Source organism: Phoca vitulina, unplaced genomic scaffold (assembly GCF_004348235.1).
Source record: "Phoca vitulina isolate PV1807 unplaced genomic scaffold, GSC_HSeal_1.0 scaffold22, whole genome shotgun sequence".
NCBI classification, from domain to species: domain Eukaryota; kingdom Metazoa; phylum Chordata; class Mammalia; order Carnivora; family Phocidae; genus Phoca; species Phoca vitulina.
The window spans coordinates 12,596,377-12,618,411 of record NW_022589725.1 but is presented as its reverse complement, the minus strand read 5'-3'; the positions used below and the strand labels follow the sequence as shown (position 1 = coordinate 12,618,411).

The window sequence follows — 22,035 nt, the reverse complement described above, 5'->3', positions numbered from 1 at the left end:
TATTACAATAAATAACAATTGGTAAGTCTCTTTGGCACTCTTTGGAAATCCTATGGGGAGGTTGAATAATAAAAAGTACTTGAAGGGTTGGGAACAGCTTGTCTGATCTAACCTCCTTATTTTATAGACAGGAACAGAGGTAAGATGACCTGCCTGAGGTCACCAGCCACTAATAAAGAGGCAGGGCCAGGGCTGCAGTTCACGTGTCAAATCCCAGTGCAGTGTTCTGGCTGTGATGTAGCCAGGATATGGTGGCAAGACTGAAGAACAAGCGCTGGACAGCAATCGGGGTTGGGGTGGATTTTTACACTTTAAGTAGATAGTAATTCTCAGCTCTTTCAGACTCACTGCCCATGTCAAAACAAATATTCTGTGAAATCTCCTTTACTTCTCTTGAAATGAAATTCATAGATAATCGAATTGAAAGCACACTTCAAAAGGAATCAGTATAAAGTCCTAACTATCATATAAATGAGAAATAGAGAGTAATTAGTAAGATAATGTCTATTTGATTGTGTAGATGCCTGAGCACAGTTACACTGGAAAATTTAGTCAGACATTTGCGCTTGTATATGGAATTACGTTGAATTTGACAATAACAAAAGCTGGCATATACATATGTATTGGAGCAAAACTCAAATAGTATAAACTGTATTGCTGTTGCTAACGTGACTTTTCAGAAATGATGAACAGTTCTTAGGAGAATGGCAAACAAAATATTAGATGGACAGTGTCTCATTAGACTTGGGTAATTTATGAAGGCTTTACGCCTCCCTGAATACCTAACAAGACTTTGAAAGTTGTGTGGGATGCAGGTCATTCTTCTAATGTAGAATTCATTATGTAGAACGTGCGAGTCTCTGGCGTCTGCCTCAAGTGCTGTGAGGACCCTCCAACCAGGTGGCAAGCAAAAATCCCCCAGGGCTTCCACAGTGGCACCTGGAGGCCCTGCCACCCTAACTGGGAATCAGACCTGGAGTTTATAATTATGAAGATTAAAATTCTTAGCCTTGGAAGAACCGAAAGAATCAAAAATAACCATGTCGCAACTTCTCCTGAAATAATGTACCTAGGCACAAATCGTCAATGTTTGCTAAAACCCTTAGGTAATAGGTTGATGGAGAACTTTATAATGAATAGATCAGGCTGCTATGCTAGCACCTGAGCCCATAGATCAATCTTAACACTAAAAATGGGGTAGCCAGACATTAAGTGTCTTCTAATATGATGCAGTCGTAATTACACAGCAGCCTGGATGTAGATATAACTCCCAGATTAAAAGAAGCATGAAGGATAGAAGAATGAGTTAAATAGACACATGAGGATACATGTATTCCAGCCAAAACTGGAACATGAAAATTTTTTACAGGATAAATTAACCCTGTTTTCATTTTCAAATAAATGAATGGCATGAGGAAAAAAGGGAGAGTGGGGCTGTTATTAAAAGAGTTACGTCAACTAAATACAGTGTTGGACCTTGTTTGGATCTGTGGAGCCCTGATACCAAAACCAAAGACCTCACAAGAAAACTACAAACCAGTATCCCTTTTGAATATAGATTTTAAAATCCTCAACAAAATACTGGCAAAACAAATCCAGCAACGTAGAAAAAGGATTATATACCATGACCAAAAGAAATTTATCCCAGAAGTGGTTGGTTTTACATCTGAAAATAAGTTAGTGTAACATACCACATTAATAGAACAAAGGACAAAAACCACATGTTCATTTCAACAGAGAAAAAGCATTTGACAAAATCCAACACCCTTTCATGATAAAAGGATTTAGCAATAGGAGTTTCTTAACTCAATAAATAGCATCTGCAGAAAGCCCACAGCTAATATCCTACTTAATGGAGAAAGACCAAATGCTTTCCCCCTAAGATCAGGAACAAGACAAGAATGTCTGCTCTTGTTACTTTCATACAACATCATACTTGAGATTCTAGCCAGGACAATCACTCGACAAAAAGGAAAAGTATCTAGATTAAAAAGGAAGATGTAAAACAAACTGTTTGCCAATTACATGAGATCCTCGTATATAGGATATCTGAAGGAATCTTCTAAAAAAAGCTCTTAAAATAAACAAGTTCAGCAATGTGACAGGATACGTGATCAAAAAAAAAACAAAAATCAGTTGTATTTCTGTACATTAGCAATGAACAATCTGAAAATTAAGGAAATGATCCCATTTATAATAACCCCCCCCAAAGAGAAAATACTTAAGAGTAAATTGAACAGAAGTTAACTTGTGCACTGAAAACCAACAAAACGTTTTTGAAATTAAGATCTAAATAATGGAAAGACATTCTGTGTTCATAGATAGGAAGATTTAATATTGGCAATATTCTCCAAATTGATCTACATATTTAATGCAATCCCAATCCCAGAGTTTCTTGTTCGCAGGTTTTTTGTTTTCTGGGGTTTTGTTTTTGTTTTCAGAAATTGTCAAGCTGATCCTAAAATTCATATGGAAATGCAAGAGAACCAGAATAACTAAAGCAATTTTGAAAAAGAAAAAAGTTAGAAGACGCACACTTTCCAATTTCAAAAGTTACTACAAAGCTACAGTAATCAAGACAGTGTGGCACTAGAATAAGGATGGACATATAAAGCCAAGGGAATAGACATATAAAGCCAAGGGAATAGAATTAAGATCCAGAAATAAACCCGTACATCCATGGGCAATTGATTTCAACAAGCGTGCCAAGACAATTCAATGGGGAAACAATAGTCTTTTCAAATGGTGCTGGAACAACTCTATATCCACAGGCAAAAGAATGCAGTTGGACCCCTTCCTCACACAGAAATTGACTTAAAATGGATCATAGACCTAGGCATAAGAGAACTATAACACTCCTAGAAGAAAACAGGAATAAATCTTCATGACCTTGACAGTAGTTTCTTAGATACAACACCAAAAGCACAAATTGGACTTTGTCAAAATTAAAACCTTTTGTGCATCAAAGGACAGTCAAGAAAGTGAAAAGATAACCCACAGAATGGGAGAGAGCATTTACAAATCATAGTTGATAATAGACTTGTATCCAGAATGCATAACCCTCACAACTCAGTAATAAAAAGACAACCCAATTTAAAAATGGTTCGACTGGCCCATGAGCATGTGAAAAGATGCTCAACATCATTAATCATTAGGGAAATGGAACTCCAAACCACAGTGAAATAGTACTTGTTTGTGTACATAATCACGTACAACTTCTGTACGTGAATGTCCATGGTATTATTCATACTAGCCAAAAAGTGGAAACAACCTAAATATCCATCAGCCGATGATCAAATACACAAAGTGACACATGCATACAGTTGTATGTTATTCAGCAGTAAAAAAAGGATGAAGTACTGATGGATGTCACAACCTGTGTGAGCCTTGAAAACATTTTACTAAGTGAGAGGAGATATGTATTGTATGATTTTATGTGAATTGTCCAGAATAGGCAAATCCATAGAGACAGAAAGTAGATTAGTCATTGCCAGGAACTGAGGTGGAGGGATTGGTGGGCATGAATAGGGAATGACTGCTAATGGGTACAGGGTTTCTTTTTGGGGTGAGAAAATGTTCTAACTAGAATATTTGCACACTCTATGAACATCTAAAGACCATTGCACTGTATATTTTAATTGGATGAATTTTATAATATGTGAAATATATCTCAATAAACTGTAAAAGAAAAAAAAAAAGGTCCTAGCCTTGGCTTTATTGGAAATGTGAACATATAACAATAGAAATGAGGTGAGGTCCCTGAGGGGCGCCTAGGTGGCTCAGTTGTTAAGCATCTGCCTTCAGCTCAGGTCATGATCCCAGGGTCCTGGGATCGAGCCCTGCATCGGGTTCCCTGCTCTGCAGGAAGCCTGCTTCTCCCTCTCCCACTCCCCCTGCTTGTGTTCTCTCTCTCGCTATTTCTCTCTCTCTGTCAAATAAATAAATAAATAAAATCTTTAAAAAAAAAAAAAAAAAAAAGGAAATGAGGTCCCTGAGTTCAGACTATAAGAGATTGCTCATGATTGAGACTTTGATGTCTTTCCTTCAACTAGAGAGTAGTTTGTTAGTACCTAAGTGGTATTTTATGGGTTCATCATCATACCAGCAGAAGTGATTTATTTAAAATTAGCTGCTGAATGCTTTCCCCCTTAGAAACAAGGTATAGGTATCCACTCTTCACCACTCTTACTCAGCGTAGTACCGAACATTTTGCTACCACATTAAGACAAAAAATAAAAGGGATACAGATAAGAGAGGAAGAAATAAAACAGTTCATGTTTGCAGATGACATAATGGTCAAGATAGGAAATCCCAAGGAATCTACCAAATAATAGCAGTAACAACAGTAATAATAATGAGTTCAGCAACGGTACCAGCCCAGGGCTCAGAACGAATGTGAGCTGGTAACACAAACGGGATCACAGATTTAAATGTGAAACTTAATGCTACAACACTTTAGAACTCACAGGAGAAAATCTTCTGAATCTAGGGCTTGCTGAAGCGTTCGCAGGACACTAAAAGCACAACCTTTAACAGAAAGACATGGTTAAATTGTACTTCATCAAAATTAAAAATGTTTTGCTCTGTGAAAGACCCTGTTAGGAGAGTGAGAACACAAACTACAGGCTGGGAGAAAATGTTACAAACCACACACCTGACAGAGCAATCGTATCTAGAAAGATCTAGAACACTCAAAACTCTACAGGTTAAAAAAAAAAACAATTAGAAAATGGGATGAGGATGTGAAGAGATAGCACACTAAAGGGATACACAGATGACACATAGCACATGAAAAGGTATTCAGCACCATTAGCCATTAGGGAAATGGAAATTAAACAATGAAATCCTTCATTGGCTAAAATTAAAAATAGAAATGATACCAAATGCTGAGAGGGTGCAGAGAAACTCAATCTCTTATCCATTGCTGGTGGGAATGTAAAATGGTACAGCCATTCAAGAACATTGGCAGTTTCCTAAGCAAACACTTCCTGGTAAGATCTAGAAATTGCACTCCTCTGCATTTATCTTAGAGAAACAAAAATTATGCCCATGCAGAAGCCTGTAGACAGATGTTCATAGTAGCTTTATTTGTAATAGCCAAAAACTGGAGACGATCCAGATGTCCCTGAGTCGGTGAGTGGGTAAGCACACTTACCCCGTGGAATACTACTCAGCAGTGTAAAGGAGCACACTGTTGATGCACACGGTTACGGTGGACCTCAGGGTCATCGTGCTGAGTGAAAAAAGCCAATTCTAAAAGGTCCCATACTGTACGATTCCACTTACACAACAACTTTCAAAATAACAGTATTAATAGACGTGCTAAACAGATTAGTGTTTGCCAGAGGTTAGGGAAGGGGCAGGCTGTAGGTGTGATTATAAAGGTGGGGGAGGTAGCATGAGGGAGCTTTGTGGTGGTATAACTTGGAGAAAACTGGGTGAAGGGTACACAGGATTTCTCTGCACTGTTTTTCCAACTTCCTGTGACTCTATTTTAAAATAAAAAGTATTTAAAAATGTAGATGCTAAGGAGCCACTTAGGTTCTTAAGGTCACAGTATTTCTTGAGCTCACTAGGTGTGAGGCACTAGATCCAGCCTTGGGTGCTTTCGAGAAGACCAGTGACGCCATCTTCTCCTGCTGCCATCTCATCAGGGAAGGCCAGTGTCCTAGGGAGCACATGCAGGGGGAGCCTGAACCACGCTTGGTGTTCAGGGAAGGCTTCCCCAAGAAGGGGCTGACCTCTCCGCAGGCTCCTAAAGAATGCGGAGGATGTGTCAGTCAGTGAAGAGTAGGGTAGGAAGGGTGTTCCAGCATTGAAGGCCTGACCTGTGCAGAGCCCCGGAAGGATAGGAAGTGGTTAGAGCCAAGTGCAGTGGTGGGGGCGGGGAGGGGGGCAGTAGTAAGGCAGAAAGCTGAGCCTCGTTGTTTCAGCATACCAGTCTTAGCACGTGGGACTTGGTCCCTTTTTTCCACCAGCCCACCCACCTCCGCTGTATCGAGGAGAGAGTATCATATGGCGGTCTAGAGCACAGGCCTAGATTCAAACCCTGACGTTGTAGCTTTACCTGTCCCTCAGTGAACACATTTAGCCTGGGAGCACCTTGGTCTCCTCATCTGCACCTTGAGAATTATTACGCCTGTCTCAGAGGTCTCTCAGGATGTGGTGTGTCGAGTTCATTGCTGAGAATACAGTAAATGTTTGATAAGATCCCATTCAGGTAGCAGGTCGAGATCAAAACCAGACTGAAGGTGAAATGAGTGGAGGGTCCTCCCAAAGACAGAACCTTTGATTATGTTTTTCAAGACTAGCCTCTTCCCCCAGAAAAGGATTGGATGCAGTAGAGCCACTTAGGTGTGAGAGTGTGGACCTGGAGGTTGTGTTGGGTGACTGCATTTAGGCCCAGCCCCTTATGAACATTGTCCATTTATCATCAACATTGTTTGCGCTTATCAAGGAGAGGAGTAACTGCCGTTTCTTGGCTGGTGGCTGGGTTGATCGCTGAACCAGGTGCTTTCATTTATGGGGGCTCATCTTCCAGACAGGCCTGTGAGAAGATCAGTAGCATCCCCGCTTTACACAGGAGGAGACGGTGCATAAGGACGTAGCGTAACTGCCCAGCGTTACCTAACTGTGAGGGTGAGGACTGGGCCCTATGCTCTGCCTATGCTCTCCCCACTGCACCCTTCAGTGTTAGTTCATGTAATAATCAGTTTGTGTACAAGTTCAGTATAGTGAGTGCACACGGAGTGTGGAGAAAAATCCATCTCCTTGCCCTCCCTCAGTTAGGTCTTTCTCAAGCCAGTCTGTCTCCCAGGACTAGGACACTGAACTACATGAGATGGTTGGAGAAGAGGCGAATGTTTAGGAGGCTTTTTGTCAGCCACTCATCCCCCCTCCACCCCCCCTCCTCGCCAGCCCCTTCCTCTGTCAGCACAGATGTCTGTAATGACATCGATTCCTTTATTAGGGCCCCCACCACCACCAAGTTGCCAGGCAACCAGCACTCACACTTTCACCTTTTTGTTTTTTCCTCAAATGCAGGATTTGGGGGTGGGGCCTGAGGGCAGGAAGGAGGGAAAAAGAGCAGCATGGGAGCCGGCCCATCTGGCTGCTGCAGGGTGTTCATTAGCCCATCACCGAACAGCCGCGGCTTGTACTCTGAGTGGGAAAGAGCCTCTGCCTCCTTCCGTAGGATACGGTCCTGTGTCTCACCGCTCGCCTTCCACACCCCCATCTTGTGTAGCCCACCCCTGGGAACCTCCAAAAGCAAACACAAAGGGTGTCCGTCGTCGTGCAGGAAGAGATTTGCTTCCCTAAGTATGTGGAGATGTGTATCCAGACCTTGTCAAGGGCTGCTGGGTCTGATGCTGGCTTCTAGGCCAGGAGTACACGTAGAGAGGACGTTCCATTGTGATGGAGAATTGGTAGTGAAAAGTAGGTCTGTCCTACTCCTGAGATCTCTAGGGAAGAATTACTGGAAACAGCCCATCTCTAAGGGAAGGATTTTTTTTTTAATCTAAGCCCAACTTTTGTTGTTGTTGTCTTAACGATTCTAACCCATTTCCCTTTGCTCCATCTGTCCTCAGTCAGACCGTATGCCCCAAATCCTATTCGCTGTTTTGAAAAACCAGTTTTTCCTACGCTTAACGGGCTTCACTAAAAATAAACCCTTAGATGTAGAGCTCTTGTCATTCAAAATTCATTTTCAGTCCCAGTCTGTCTTTACATATTTTTAATGTTTCCAATATTTTGTGTTCTGCGTTTTCTTTTTAAAATTTCATCATCTGTTTACTAAAGTGCTAAACATATCTTTTTTAGTATCTGATATTTTATCTTGCCGATACGCTACAGTTTGCCTAACCTCCATGGGGTATTTTAAGCATGTTCAATTTCTCATCTTAAATAGTAAAGCTGTATGCATCTGTATATAGTTTTTTTCTTTTGATTCATTGAGTTAAATTTTCCACGCTGGCAGATCTCAACATTTTTGGTCTCAGAAACCGTCTTGAACTCTGAATTATTGAGGAAGAATTATTAAATTTTGAATTATTAAAGAGTTCTTGGGGCACTTAAGTGGCTCAGTTGGTTAAGTGACTGCCTTTGGCTCAGGTCATGATCCCGGGGTCCTGGGATCGAGTCCCGCTCAGGCTTCCTGCTCAGTGAGGAGTCTGCTTCTCCCTCTGCCTCTACTCTCCTACCCCCTGTTCATGCTCTCTCTCTCTCGCTTGCTCTCTCTCTCTCAAAATCTTTTTTTAAAAAGAAGAGTTCTTGCTTGGGTTCTTATCAATCAATATTTACCATATTAAAAATTACAGCTGAAATTTTAAAAATACACTTTTATTCATTCACTTAAAAACAACAATAATAAACCCATCACATGTTAACACAAATAAGAAATTTTTACAAAAATATTTTTTTTCCCAAACACAAAAATTCTGCGAGAAGAATGACTTGTTTCACATTGTGGCAGACCTATTTATCATCAGGCATGGAAGACAATTAGATTCTCATTTCTGCTTCTGCATTTAGTCTGCAGGCAGTGACGTTTTTGTTGAAGCCTTACCAAGACAAGTTATTAGTTAAAAGAGAAGAGTAGTTTAATAATGTTTTGAGGGGCGCCTGGGTGGCTCAGTTGGTTGGGCGTCTGACTCTGGATTTCGGCTCAGGTCATGATCTCAGGATCATGGGATCGAGCCCCACGTCAGGCTCTGTGCTCAGTGCAGAGTCTGCTTGAGATTCTCGCTCTTTCTCCCTCTGCCCCTCCCCCTGCTCACCCACGCTGTAAGTAAGTAAGTAAATAAATAAAATCTTAAAAAATAAAAATTAAATTAAATCCACTGGTCTGTCATGTCCTTTGAGTGGATCTTTTACCCAGGTATGGTATTGGAAGAAGGTGTATTGATCATTTGGGAAATAGTGGTTCACTGAGTTATGCAGATTTGCTAAATGCTGACTCATTTGATTATCCAATATCAAATCACATTTATTAATATTACCAATCTCATCACCATCAGTACTGGGAAGCCATCAAATTTGAATACAAACTTCCAAATTTTGGAAATTTGGAAAACTTGCTAATTTTCACTTGAAATCTTCAGTTTTATCATTGGCAACAATGTCAGTTGCTTTCCTTGTAGTAACAGGCTCACATTGTTTTGAGTCTACTATGTAGCCCAAGTCTGAATAGCCGTGGTTTGTCTGTCAAGTCATTCATTAAGTAAAAATGGTTTTCCATGAAAAAATGGCCAGTTCAGCTAGCAACTTAACTGCAAAAGTATTGATAAGTACCATTGTACTTCTGTATGCGGCAGAAGCGCTTTATGCCTGTTTCCCAGTTCATCACATAGAACAGTAAAAAAGAGGTGTGTTCAAAGATGGCAGTTTTAGAACACTTGGTAATTTTTTGCTACTTTATCAAGGACATTCTCAAGTGACACTAGATGTGTGTAGTGCGTGGCGGGTGAGGGAGGGCACACTGACAGCTAGTTCAGGGCCGCTGCTTGGATTCGTGCTAAGGCTTCGGTGGTTTTGCTCACCACTGCTTTTGTACCATCAGTGCAAATTCAGCACAGTGAAAAAAAGCACATAGCTTCTAAGATGAAATAGCTTTGATCTCATGGACCTCCTGAAACGAGTTTCAGGGGACCCCCAGGATTCTATGGAGGACATTTTGCATCCTTTCTTTTTCGTTTTAAAAAATGTTTACAAGCCCTTTTAGATATCCCCTTTTGTTGAAGAGTCTTTCAAATCTCTTGCCCATTTTTCTCTTTCGTTGTCTTGTCTTTTTATGATTTGTAGGCATTGTTTATATATTCTGGATTTAGGTCCTTTGTCAGATAAATGTATTACAAATATTTTCCCTCTATAGTTTGCCTTTTCACTCTGTTGGTGGTGTTTTTTTTAATTTAAATGTTCTTAATTTGTATGTAATTTAGTTTATCGATGCTTTCTCTTTATGTTTGGTGTTTTTTTGATCTGTTGAGAAATCTTTGCCCTACCCTAAGGTCATGGAGAATTTCTCATATATTTTCTTCTAGAAGCTTTGTTGTTTTACCTTTTATATTTAGATCTGTAATCCATTTGAAATTAATTTTTATGTGTGGTACAAGATAGGTTGATATTTTACTATATTGATATCCAGCACCGTATTTTGAAAAGAATTATCCTCTACCTATGTCACCTTAATAATTAAATTTTCATTTAATTTCATTAAATTATTAATCATGAAGCTATTATTCCCTGTTCTTAAAATTTGCCCTCATTGCTTTTCCTCTTGGAGCCAAATAAACTTGATCTCTTCGGTTTTTTCCATGGATGGCCAAGTTAGTTCAATAATAATTATACAGCCTCTGGGCGCCTGGGTGGCTCAGACGGTTAAGCGTCTGCCTTCGGCTCAGGTCATGATCCCAGGGTCCTGGGATCGAGTCCCGCAACGGGCTCCCTGCTCCTTGGGAGCCTGCTTCTCCCTCTGCTTCTCTCTCTCTCTGTCTCTCATGAATAAATAAATAAAATCTTAAAAAAAATAATAATAAATAATAATTATACAGCCTCTGCTTGTTGAGTGTCAGCTATTCCAAGCAACAAGCTAGGCCTTCATCCATATGTTCTTATTTAATCCTCTCAACCCCATGAGTTTGATAAGGGCTATCCCCATTACAAGTAAGGAAACTGAGGTTCATCTATAATAAGTAACTTGATCACAACCAGTATAAAGCGGAAATTGTGATATAATAATAGAATATTGGATACCACTTATTGAACTCTTCGTTATGTACGAGGTGTTACACTTTTGTAAACATTCTCATTTGAGACTTAAAACAATCTTGAGAAATAGATAGTGTTGTCACATTTCACGGGAGAGAAAGCTAGGGCTTAGGGATTTCAGGGCCTGCCCTAAATCACACAGCTGTTAGGTGGTGAAGCCAGAATTTGAACTTGGGTCTAACTCTAAAACCTTTCCTTTGACCTTCTCACAATCTGTTATTCCCAAGTAGGTCCAAGTGTTGCTTGTATGTCAAGCACTGTACTGGGCACTGGGAATACATGACGAGGTATGGACCCAGCCTTCAAGGAGTTCACAGTCGATCCAGGCTGATGGCCCTGTTCATTCCAGATCATAAGTCTTTTAAAAACAATGATGTATTTCTGAGGTCTACTGAAGCACAGAGAGAAGGGTGATTATTCTGAAGGATTGAGTGGGACAAGGTAGAAGGAAAGGCCTCACAGAGATAATACCTGATGGGCGAAGTTTTAAGGACTAATAAAAATTGTGTGATATTGGGAGTAATTGGCATGTATGGCTGAGGGGACAGTGGGTATAAATGAGGCTGTGAAATCATCTCGTGTGTGTGTGTGTGTGTGTTGGGGGGACAAGGGAGGGAACGGGGGCATCATATTTCGCCTGTACTGGCATACGGAAGGAGTAGGGGAATGTAAGGAGCACATCATGAGGGGCGCTGTGTGCTAAGGAGCTAGATTTGATCCTGGGTAATGGGACCCATCAGAACATTTGGGGTAGAAAGCAGTCTGGTTGGGACCCCTTGAACCACTGACTTTTCTTTTGAGGAATCCCAGTTAGGTTCTGACAGCTATTAATATTTAGTAAGCCCTTACTGTGTGCCAAGCAGTTACATTAAGTGTAAATTGTAATCTCTCTTATTCCTCATAACGAGAATGAGATAGGTGCTATTGTTATCTCCATTTTAGAGAAAAGAAAACTGAGGCACAGAGAGGTTAATTAACTTACCCAAACCAACACAGCTCATAAACACTGGAGCAGGATTCAGCCCTTAGTATTTCCTCCTTGTAACACACATGTCAGCAATCATTTTGAAAGAAACAATCTTGACTTAGATTGTTCCGAGAACAAAGAGAAAGTAGCGTGATGGAGCTCAGTAAACTGGTGGGGTAGAGAGGTGGGTGATGACACTGTAGGGGTAAGCATGGGCCAGGGCATGCAGAGCCTTGGGGGCAAGATCAGAAGCAGTAGGAACCCCTGGGTGTGTTTAACAAAGGAGGGACTTCATACTGTTTACATTTTATTTTTGAATCTCTCTGGTTCCTTTGTAGAGAATGGATCATAAAGGGACAAGAGTAGAAACAGGAAGACCAGGTCAAGAACTGACACAGGCACCCAGGCAAGAAACAGTGGTGGTAGGTAGTAAATGGTAGACAAAGCAGATGATCTTGGGTATATTTGGAAGTATACCTGACAGGACTTGCTGATGGGTTAGCTTAACAAAGGAGAGACAAATCAAGGATGATGCACATGAGGTTTTTTAGCCAAAGTCATTTCTAATTTGGTGCTACCACAGCTAACACCTCAGTGAACATACTTTCAAACTTAGAGCACATCTCTGAATATTTCCTTAGCATACATTGCTGAAAGTAGAATTACTCCATTAAGGACTAAGCCTGTTTTTAAGATTTTGATGTTGCCCAGTTGTCCTCCTGAACAGTTGTACTACTGGGCATTCCCACTATATTTTGATGTTTCCCTATCCTTGCCATATTGCTGGAATTAGTCTCCATTTCCTTTCAAATTATTTAGAAAAGCATCATCCCCATAACATTTGTAAACTAATTGAACCCAAATTCAGTTCTTTGTTTTTGTATGACTTGAGGTCCCCTTTCCTCATTGGCTGTTGGCTTAGGGCCTCTCTCTCAGCTTCTGAAGACTTGCGACACCTCTTCTCATGTGGCCTCCTCCATCTTCAAAGCCAGCAATAGTTTGTCAAGCCCTTCTCATGCTTTGACTCTCCCCTTCCACCTTCTCTTCTGCTGCCAACTAGAGAAAGTTTTCTACTTTTTTAAGGTCTTGTATGAGTAGATTAGCCTATTCAGATCATCGCCCCTTTGTGAAGTCAGCTGTGCCATATTACATAAAACAATCACAAGAGTGATTTCTCATCACATACACAGGTTCTGGGGATTAGACAGCATGGAATTCGGAGCAGGGCCATTTCAAGAAATGTTACCTACCACAGTCTACCCTCTGGCCTCCCAAATGCAAAATACATCTTCCCTCCCCTAAGGTTCTTAAGAGTCTTACCCATTACTGTATCAGCTCAGTGTCAAATCTTACCTGAATCTCCTCAGCTAGCAGGACCCAATCTCACCTTCTAGATTGTCTAAGTCAGATGCAATTGAAGCTCCTGAACACAACTCCTATCTTTTAACCAGAGAAACAGATTTGCCTCCATCATACAGTGGTGGGACAAGCAGAGGATAACAGTTACTGATTTCTGACAGGAAAAAAACATGTGCACAAAAATTATTAATTGCACCATTATTTATAGTTACACAGACCAGAAGCAATATCAGTACCTACAGTCGAAGATGAAATGTTAAAAATTTGCTTCACTTGAATGAGTATTACTTGGTCATTAAAAATGTCAATAGCAAAGACAGACAACTTGGGAAATACAGGACATAAGTGGAGGAAAGCAGCGGGATCTAAAATTATAATATTATAATTTTATAAAAGCATGTTTATGAAAGAAGACTAGAAAAGAATAGCAAAAAGAATCGTGTTTATGGTGACATTTTTCTTACAATTTGTTAGTATAATTTATGCATATCTTTTTCTTTTTTTTCTTTTAAAAATCTTTGTTCACCTAGCCTAAATGCAATACTTCCCAGCCATTCTCAGTTCCCAGTTCACCCTTGAACTCACAGGATATCCTCAGGGTGGGGAAAAGGAAAGGGTTAGTGTCCCACTTACTCAGAGCACTGTAACTGGTGCTCCACATGACCATGTATACACACTTTCATGTACACTTCTCAGCATCCCCATGTCCTCAGTCCTAGGTTTCCACACTTAGCAGAACAAAGTAGATAATCCCAGACCACCAAAATTTCCCACCTGAACTTGTACTCTGACAGGCCAAGCCATTTGTGTTCCCCAGACTAGCAAAATCAGGTCACTTGAGAACTTGTGAAAAATGCAGAATCTCAAGTCCCATTCTTGATCTTCTGTATTAAAATCTGTACTTTAGCAAGATCCTGCATTGATTCATCTGCACATAACAGTTTGAGTAGAACTGCCGAGGTGGTTCGGACAGTGCAGCACATATGTGGTACAGAACTGAAGAGCACTGCAAAAGGCTTTGAAAACAGAACTGACATTGAAACCAGAATTTGGATCCTGAACCCAGCTATGTTGATTGCCTTCTAAAACAAAAATAGCAGGATTCCTCCAGAGCTTCATAACAAATGTTCAGACTTTGCAGGATACAATCCTAAATTACTGGGCATGCAGAGAACCAAGAAAATGTCAACTCACAAAAAGACAACAGATGCCAGCACCGAGATGACACAGATGTTGGAATTATCTGGCAAAGATATAAAGCAGCTATTATAAAAATGCTCCAAGAAGTGAGGGCAAACAGTCTTGAAATGAGGGGAATAATAGGTCTCAGCAAAGAAATAAGAAGCCATCAAGAAGAACCAAATGGAAACTTTAGAATTGAAAAATAAAATAATCAAAATAACCTCACTGGATGAATGAGTATCATCAGAATGGTTAAATAACAGAAGAAAGAGTGAACTTGAAGATAGAACACTAGAAATTATCCTGTCTCAAGACAGAGGGAAAAAAAGATTTAAAAATGAGGTTTCAGGGATTTGTGGGCAAATTATAAAAGGTCTAACATTGGGGTGATCAGAGTCTCAGAAGAGAAAGAGTACAGTACAGAAGAATTATTTGAAGAAAATAATGCCTGAAAACTTCCCAGATCGGGCAAAAGACATAAACCCACAAATTCAAAAAACTCAGCAAACCCTAAATAGGATAAACCCAAGGAAGTCCATGTGTGGACATGTAATCAAACTGCTTAAAACTAAAGATCAAGAAAAAAATCATGAAAGCAGCTAGGGAAAAACAATGACTTGCTTACAGAAGAATAAGAACTTGAATGTCGATTTCTCATCAGAAATCATGGACACCAGGAAGAAGTAGATCCATATTCTTAAAGTGTGGAGAAAAAAAGAATTGTTAACCCAGAATTCTGTATCCAGCAAATATTTTGCTTTATTTCCGAAGGATATTAAGATATTCTTAGCGAAAGGAAACTAAGAGAATTCTTTGTCAACAGCTCTTCTCAAAAGGAATTGCTAAAGGAAGTTCTTCAGACAGAAGGCAAATGATACCAGATGGAGACTTGGAACATCAGGAATGAAAGAAGAGCAATAGAAAAGGTAAATGTCTGGGTAAATATAATTGACTGCTCTCCTCTTGAATTCTCCAAAATATGTTAAAGTTGAAAGCAAAAATCACAGCATCTCGGTGTATGTTGGTGTAATGCGGATCAACTCTAGCATAAAGGGAGAAGAATAAGTGGACCTGTCTATGCTGGTACAGTCTTGGCCTTCTACTTGAAACGGTAAAATACTGTTTCTAAGTAGACTGAAGAAGTTAAGTATGTATATTCAATCCTTGGAGCAACCACTTGGGAAAAAACTCTACAAAGAGATCTAGTCAGAGACCCTAAAATTAATTAAAAAAAAAAAGAAACAGAGGAATGAAAAACAGAGGGAACAGTTGGAAAACAAATAATAAATGATAGATATAAATCTAAACATCTCACATAAAATCACATTAAATGTAAATGATCTCAATACATCAGTTAAAAGAGCATGGGTTTTGAAGTTGGGCAGACCTGGGATGACTATTGTATTGGCCACTTACTACGTTTGTGGCCTTGTATAAGAAGCCTTGCTTCTCTGAGCATCAGTTTCCTCATCTGTAAAATAAGAATAAAAATCATGTATTCAGAGGGCTGCTGCAAAGACAAAAGGAGATAATGTATATAAGGAGCTCAGCACATCCATCTGTTAAAAAAGTAGGAGAGATGCATATTTGCTCACTCTATATGTAGAGTATCTTTGGAAGGACATATGAGAAACTGATATCTTAGTCATCTATAGAAGACCTAGGAGGCTGGGGAACAGAGGTGAGAAGGAGAATTTTTACTTTTCTGGGCTCATAATCTTTTATGTGCAATTCTGATATCAAAAGAGCTCTGGAAACCAAGGGGTTTTTTTCCATAAGACTGGTGCCAAACCTTGTTCGGTAGCAAAACCTGACCTGAAATGAGGAGTGAGTGTTGTTTTTATCTAAGAGGAGAGGGGAGCACAGAAGGAAGAAATTGTGTGTGGTCAGGACCACCCTCACGTTCCCTAGAGGGGCCCCATTGCGGCTGGGACATACGGTCCCATGGGCCCAGCCAGGCTCTTTCGCCTGTAGCGTTAGTGTGTAACACTCTCCTTCAGTTGATTACCAGATGAAGTAGTAGGGGCTTGATTCCAGAGACCATATACAAAAATTACCTTTCTTTTAATCCCTGTAGCCTGCCTCATTCAACACGTTCTGGACTGAGACTATTTTAATGTGGCTTCTGAGCGTGCACTTAACGAGTTCACAGAAGTGTGCATGTGTTACAGTGAGGGTGTGTTAAGTGTTGAGTCAAAGGATATGCTGTGACAATTTCAAGTACCCAGTGGTCAGGGCGGGCCCGGCAGCTGCCTTTCCAGCCTCCATTGTTCTCCCTGCCCCACGCTCTGTGGCCCGGGAGAGAGAAAGAGAGAAGGCTGCGTGTTTCAGGAACAATACGGCTCTGTTCTCCCAGGTGTTCTTATAGCCATTAGAAGCCCCTTCTGTTTGCTGATCTGTAGCAGGGCAGGTCATAGGGATAGTAAGTAAGGTGTTCGCAACTCTCCGGCACACCTGGTGTATCCAGGGTGGCAGGATGATAACAGAGGTCACCAGAAACTTCCACCACCAGCTCCATGAACCATGACTTGGGAACAGTCATCTAGGTCAGGAAAAATTCCTTCCCTTGGAAACCTAGCCACATCCACCTAAATCACAGTATCCTTTCCAGCATATTAGGTAGAACTGGCTGAAGAAACACCTTCTTCTGGATTTTTTTCCCAGTTCTTTACTTAATGGCTCCTTACCTATAAGCATATTTTAGCTGCTGTTTAGCTCCAGAGGTCTGGCAGGAACACCCCACCCCACCCCCAACCTCACAACTGCCAGGTTCGTATCGCTCGCTAGGACTCCAGGCAGACTCTAAAGCACGCTTTTGCAAATTCTAAATATTTTTTGTTTTATTATATCCATATCCTTAATAGAAAAAAGCAGGAAAGTATAAAGAAAATCATTTCAGGAGTAAGTTACCACTGTTTATATTTTCAGTGTGCTTCTTTCTAGTTTTATTTATACATACACACCCACACACACATTTCTCACCGTTGATTTCCTAGGCTATTCCTAGGCTGTCCTTTTCCCCCACAGTTAACACTGGAGCATAAGCATCTTTTCATCTCACTTTGAAACTCTCTAAGAACATTGTCTCCATAATTGCATTTAGGGATATACCATAACGTGCCTAACTGGTCCCTATTTAGGCCAACTCCAGTTCCCTTGATTAAAGTCTCTGTGGTGCTATTTTAATTTGAATGATGTATTCTTTAAGATGGATACTTAGATATGAAACTATTGGGTCAAAGAGTCTAAGATTTCTGAAAGACGCCTGTTATGGTATGTATGTCAGACAGTATGGAATTGCTCTCCAGAAAGCACACCCTCGTAATGCTTCTGGCTTGCGCATTCCCAGTGAGAGTAAAAATGGGCTCTTGGTGTTGGGGTGGAAAACTCTTCGAGGTGACAGTGGTTTGTGGCCTTCCGGTGGGCTGCAGTGCGTAAACAGCTACGCAGTGTCTGTGGGAATGAAGTGGCCTCTGCAGAGGCCATCATGGAAAAAGGCTGCGGAACCCTGTTCTAGCTGTGTGTGGGCACCCATCTCACTCCATCCTGGAAGCTTTTAAATCTTGGTCTTGGCGTTCTGGTTTTAGTGTTCGGATATTTTCTGATCTAAAAGTTCTTGGTTCTTTACACAAAGTTTAGGAACTTGAGAAAAATGTAAATAAATAAAATTTTATCTGGAGGATACCATGGTTAATATTTGTATTTTTGACAGTATTGGGATCCTCCTTGTGTTTGCTTTGTGGTCAGCTCTTTTCAGTATTGCCCCTGTAACATTATCAGCGTTAGTCTGTGCCGAAGACCACTTTGAAGTATCCCTTGTGTTATGGTCTCAGGCAGGGCTCTCCCCTGCCTGGGAGTGGAGTTGTGACCCCACGGGCGTCGGGTTCAAGCCCCTGGGAACCCAGGCGCCCGACTGCTCTGGGACTTGTGGTAATTGCCCCTTGTTTGTTTCAGGTGTGATCCCCTGGGCCCGTTTGCTGTCGGGGGAGAGGACCTGGACCCCTTTGGGTGAGTACTGCTGGGGAGGGGTCAGCAACACAGCCTACTCCTGTGACTTTTCAGCCCCTGCTCATCTTCTAACCTTAGAGCTTTCCGTCAGTCTTCCTTTGGGGTGAAGGAGGCCGCCGTGGCTGAGCGGCTGCTAAGTCCCCCCACTGTTCTACTCTGCCGTGCCTGGAGCCCTGCGGCGAGCTCTGCTGTGGGGGAGGGCCGAGCAAGCCAAGCAGGCAGCTCCTCTGTCACCTGCTGGCCCCAGTGGGGGGTCACAGATCACCCTGAGGCCCTCTAAGAAAACCGCAAGAAAGCCAGCATCATGAATTGTCTCAATGCTACTACTAGTCCGTAGACCTAAAGTAGTGCCCTGCGGAGCCTTGTGATGGTTCTTCATGGACCTTGGCATTCTGGCACCTGTTCTTGATCAAATTGTCCCCCTTGGGTGTAGGACATGGCAGGAATCTCTGTTTTGTGGGTTCAGGGAGCCTGGAGAGCTACAAGGACAGGCCGCGTGCTCTTGTTGTTCTTGTTCTTGCCCATTTCTGCTGGCGCTCAGGTAACCATCCACCTGTGTCTGCTTGAGCTGCCCACAGTAGCTGGCCCAGGCATTCTTAGTCCACTCTCCCCTCCTTCGCCTCTTCTCCAGCAGCTCCTTGCCACACCTGCTCACCCATCTTTTCTTCTTGCTTCAGGTGTCGGAGAGGTGGCATGATTGTGGATCCCCTGAGGTCTGGCTTCCCAAGAGCACTCATTGACCCATCCTCGGGCCTCCCAAACCGTCTTCCTCCAGGAGCTGTGCCCCCAGGAGCACGCTTTGACCCCTTTGGACCCATTGGGACCAGCCCATCTGGGTAGGTACTCACTCAGGCATGCTGGGAAGTGGGGCCTGATGGCAGCTCCGCCCAGCGTTGCAGGAACGAGGGGTGTGACTGCAGGTGCAGAGGTGCTGCGGCCGCCTCCGCCACTGCCAAGGGAGTGGGGCCACCTCCGGGCCCCTGCCTGACGGCTCCCTGGAGCTCCCCATTCCTCGGTGCCCCCTTCCCCCAGCCCCCTTCAGGGAGCACTCAGAGGAGGAAGAGCTTCTCACACTTACTGAAGTTTAGTCTGTGTCGGGGACTCGCTGGATCCTAATAGCAACACTCCTGGGTGCATATTACCCTTCACATCCTATAGAAATCAAGGCCCTGAAAGATGAATTAACTTCTCCCAGGTGGGAGAATCAGGATTCAAGCCCTGGCTGTAGAGCACATGCTCTTCAGCCCCACAAAGTACCGCATCGTTCTGGAGGACAGGCTCCCTCTGCCCTCAGGGCCCATCTGCCTGTGTGCCCCGGCCCCTCCATCACTCCCAACTCACCAGCCCCTCTTTCCATTCCAGACCTAACCCAGACCATCTCCCCCCGCCGGGCTTCGATGACATGTACCTGTGAAGGCCTCAAGAATGTAACATCCCAGCCTTCCCTCCACTGTCCTGGAGCTGCCACCGCTGGCCCCATCAGCAACCGTGTTCTTGCGGGCTGGGGGCAAGGGACTCTGCCCATGTGTTTGCGGGCCGGCTGGGATCGCCTCCCCACCCCCTATCAGAGCCAAAGCACCTGCTGCAGCTCTCCACCTGGCTGCATATAGGTCCCAAAGAGAAATCAGTGTGTCTCTCTCACCACCAGCTCCCCCACACTTCTCAAGGGAGACTCCGGCAACATCTCCCCTCGGCCCGATGCTGTCCCAGCTGCAGCGCCATAAGAACAGAACGCATTTTGGATGTTATTATAAGAACCAAATGTCAATACAAAAATCATGTTGCCAGTCTCCCACTGTTCTTTACTGCCCAGCTCCTTCCATTTCTGAGACTCGAGAGTTTAATCTTTGTGGGGCTAAATGACTCTTCTACCCACGGCCTGTTCTTGCTTCTTAGGCCCCTTCCCGTCATAAATTGCTTTCTTGCTCCTGACATCACTAAGGTGGGTCCCAGTGTGGTTGCAAGGCCGAAAATGAGGGGCTGGAAACCCCATAGGGCCACAAGGATGACTTTCACAAGGGCAGGCACACTGCAGAAAGCCTGCGTCATTCTGAGAAGGGCAGCATCCTCCAGTCCCACCTGTCTGCACACATCCTCCAGTCCGTTTGTGCCTGGACGATGGCAGCCTCTAAGCAGAAGAATAAACAGACCTGAAGGCTGATCTCATTTCTGCCACTGACTTACTGAGCTGACCCAAAGGGCTTTCCCCTCCCAGGGCTTTCTTGTTGCCTATGAAATCTGAGGGGCCCTTCCTACTCTAAAACATTCTGGTGTCTGCTGCTGTGTGTGGCCACCTGTAGAAACGGGGGCAAAGGAAGGAATGAAGTTTCAAGGCTCTGTCCGGTACTTACCTACAGTAACTCGGTGCCCCTCGGGGCCCAGACAAGAGGAGCCGAGGAGCATGGGCTCCATCTGGGTATGGTATTGAACTCTGGCAGGAGCAGGGAGCCCAGCCTCTAGAAGCCTGTGGCCTTTGTCCAGGCTCGCCTGACCTCTGGTATTCTCCGGATCCTTTTCAGCCCGAGGCCTGACAGACGTGGTCAGTGATGAACCCCTGTGCTGGAGTGGAAAGAGCACCATAGAGCACCAGGCTCAGAGGCAAGAGATCAAGGCACTAGTCACTTTCCCTCCACAACTAGCATTTCATCCATGGGTGGGTCCTTTTACTTCTCAGCTCCTTGGGTTCTTTCCCTGATATTAGGGCATACTATTTATCTATGGGCAGAGGGTAGGCTACCAGAGCCTTCCTGAGGTGTGTGCTAATATGCTCTAGCCTGGGACTGCCTGTCTGTGTGTGGGTTAGGGGTACACTAAACTGGGGCCTGGGTGGGGAGGCTAGCATGAGCAGGCTTGGGCATTTCTGGCAGACCCCATCTCAAGCACTGATTTGGTAAAAGACCACCTCACAGCCTTGAGAACATTTCTGCTCTGCAGAGAGACTCAGAGATTGGGCAGAGCTACAAATGGAATCACCATAGTCTTCTTCCTCAGGGGCCTGCAAATGGGTGGAATGTTTTTGTTTTGGAATTGGTTCATACCTGCTACGGAAAGGACTTGGGGCACTTTGGTCACACAAGCATCCTTTATTATGAAAGGAAGCATTTAAAGAAACATCACACTAGAAACCATCAGACAAGCAGGGAAAGATCACTTGTAGAACCATGATTCGAGGAAAAGATGATTGGAACAATAGATTTGCCTCTTAGGTTTTCTAGTAGCAAAGGTCAAAAGGATGGTCTTAGACATAATTCTGTTTTCTGAGAACAGAAACTTCATGACTTTCATCTGCAGAATCAGCCATTTTTTGCGTGGGTCTCCTTGTATCAAGGACACAGACAATGTCTTAGTTGTGTGGGGGGAGGTGAACGGGGCCTTCAGCAGCTTCCACATCATGCTGCCACTTCCCTCCTTCCAGCCATGAGCAGTCCCCAGGCAGCCAGCGGGAATGGTTGCAGGTATGTCTTGTGGAACTCGAAAGGTGGAAGCCTAACAATAAAATCAGCACTCAATAACCTGTTACTTTTTTTTTAATAACAGCTTTATTGAGATATACTTCACATACCCATAAAGTTTACCCTTTTAAAGTGTGCGATTCTGTGGTTTTTAGCGTATTCACAGTGTAGTCGTCCATCACCACATTGAATTCCTGAACATTTTTTACCACCTCAAAAAGAAACCCCCGTAACCTATTAACAGTCAGCCCCGCCCCAGCCCCGCTCCAGCCCCAGGCAACCACTAGTCTGTTTTCTCTC

General features: G+C 42.9%; 1 protein-coding gene across 4 annotated transcripts in view; it reads left to right on the top strand.

The window, feature by feature from the left end:
- PSMF1 (proteasome inhibitor subunit 1) overlaps positions 1–21,973 on the top strand; it is a 43,644-nt gene extending 21,671 nt beyond the window's left edge. Inside the window, exons 5-9 of one of the 4 annotated variants that reach the window (XM_032419432.1) lie at positions 18,230–18,283; positions 18,961–19,119; positions 19,646–20,699; positions 20,803–20,936; positions 21,699–21,972. In XM_032419432.1, coding sequence (XP_032275323.1) covers positions 18,230–18,283; positions 18,961–19,119; positions 19,646–19,697 — 265 coding nt within the window. In that variant the 3' untranslated portion in view covers positions 19,698–20,699; positions 20,803–20,936; positions 21,699–21,972. The other 3 variants (XM_032419431.1, XM_032419433.1, XM_032419430.1) reach the window with 3 other exon arrangements.
- Positions 21,974–22,035: the final 62 nt, after the last annotated feature.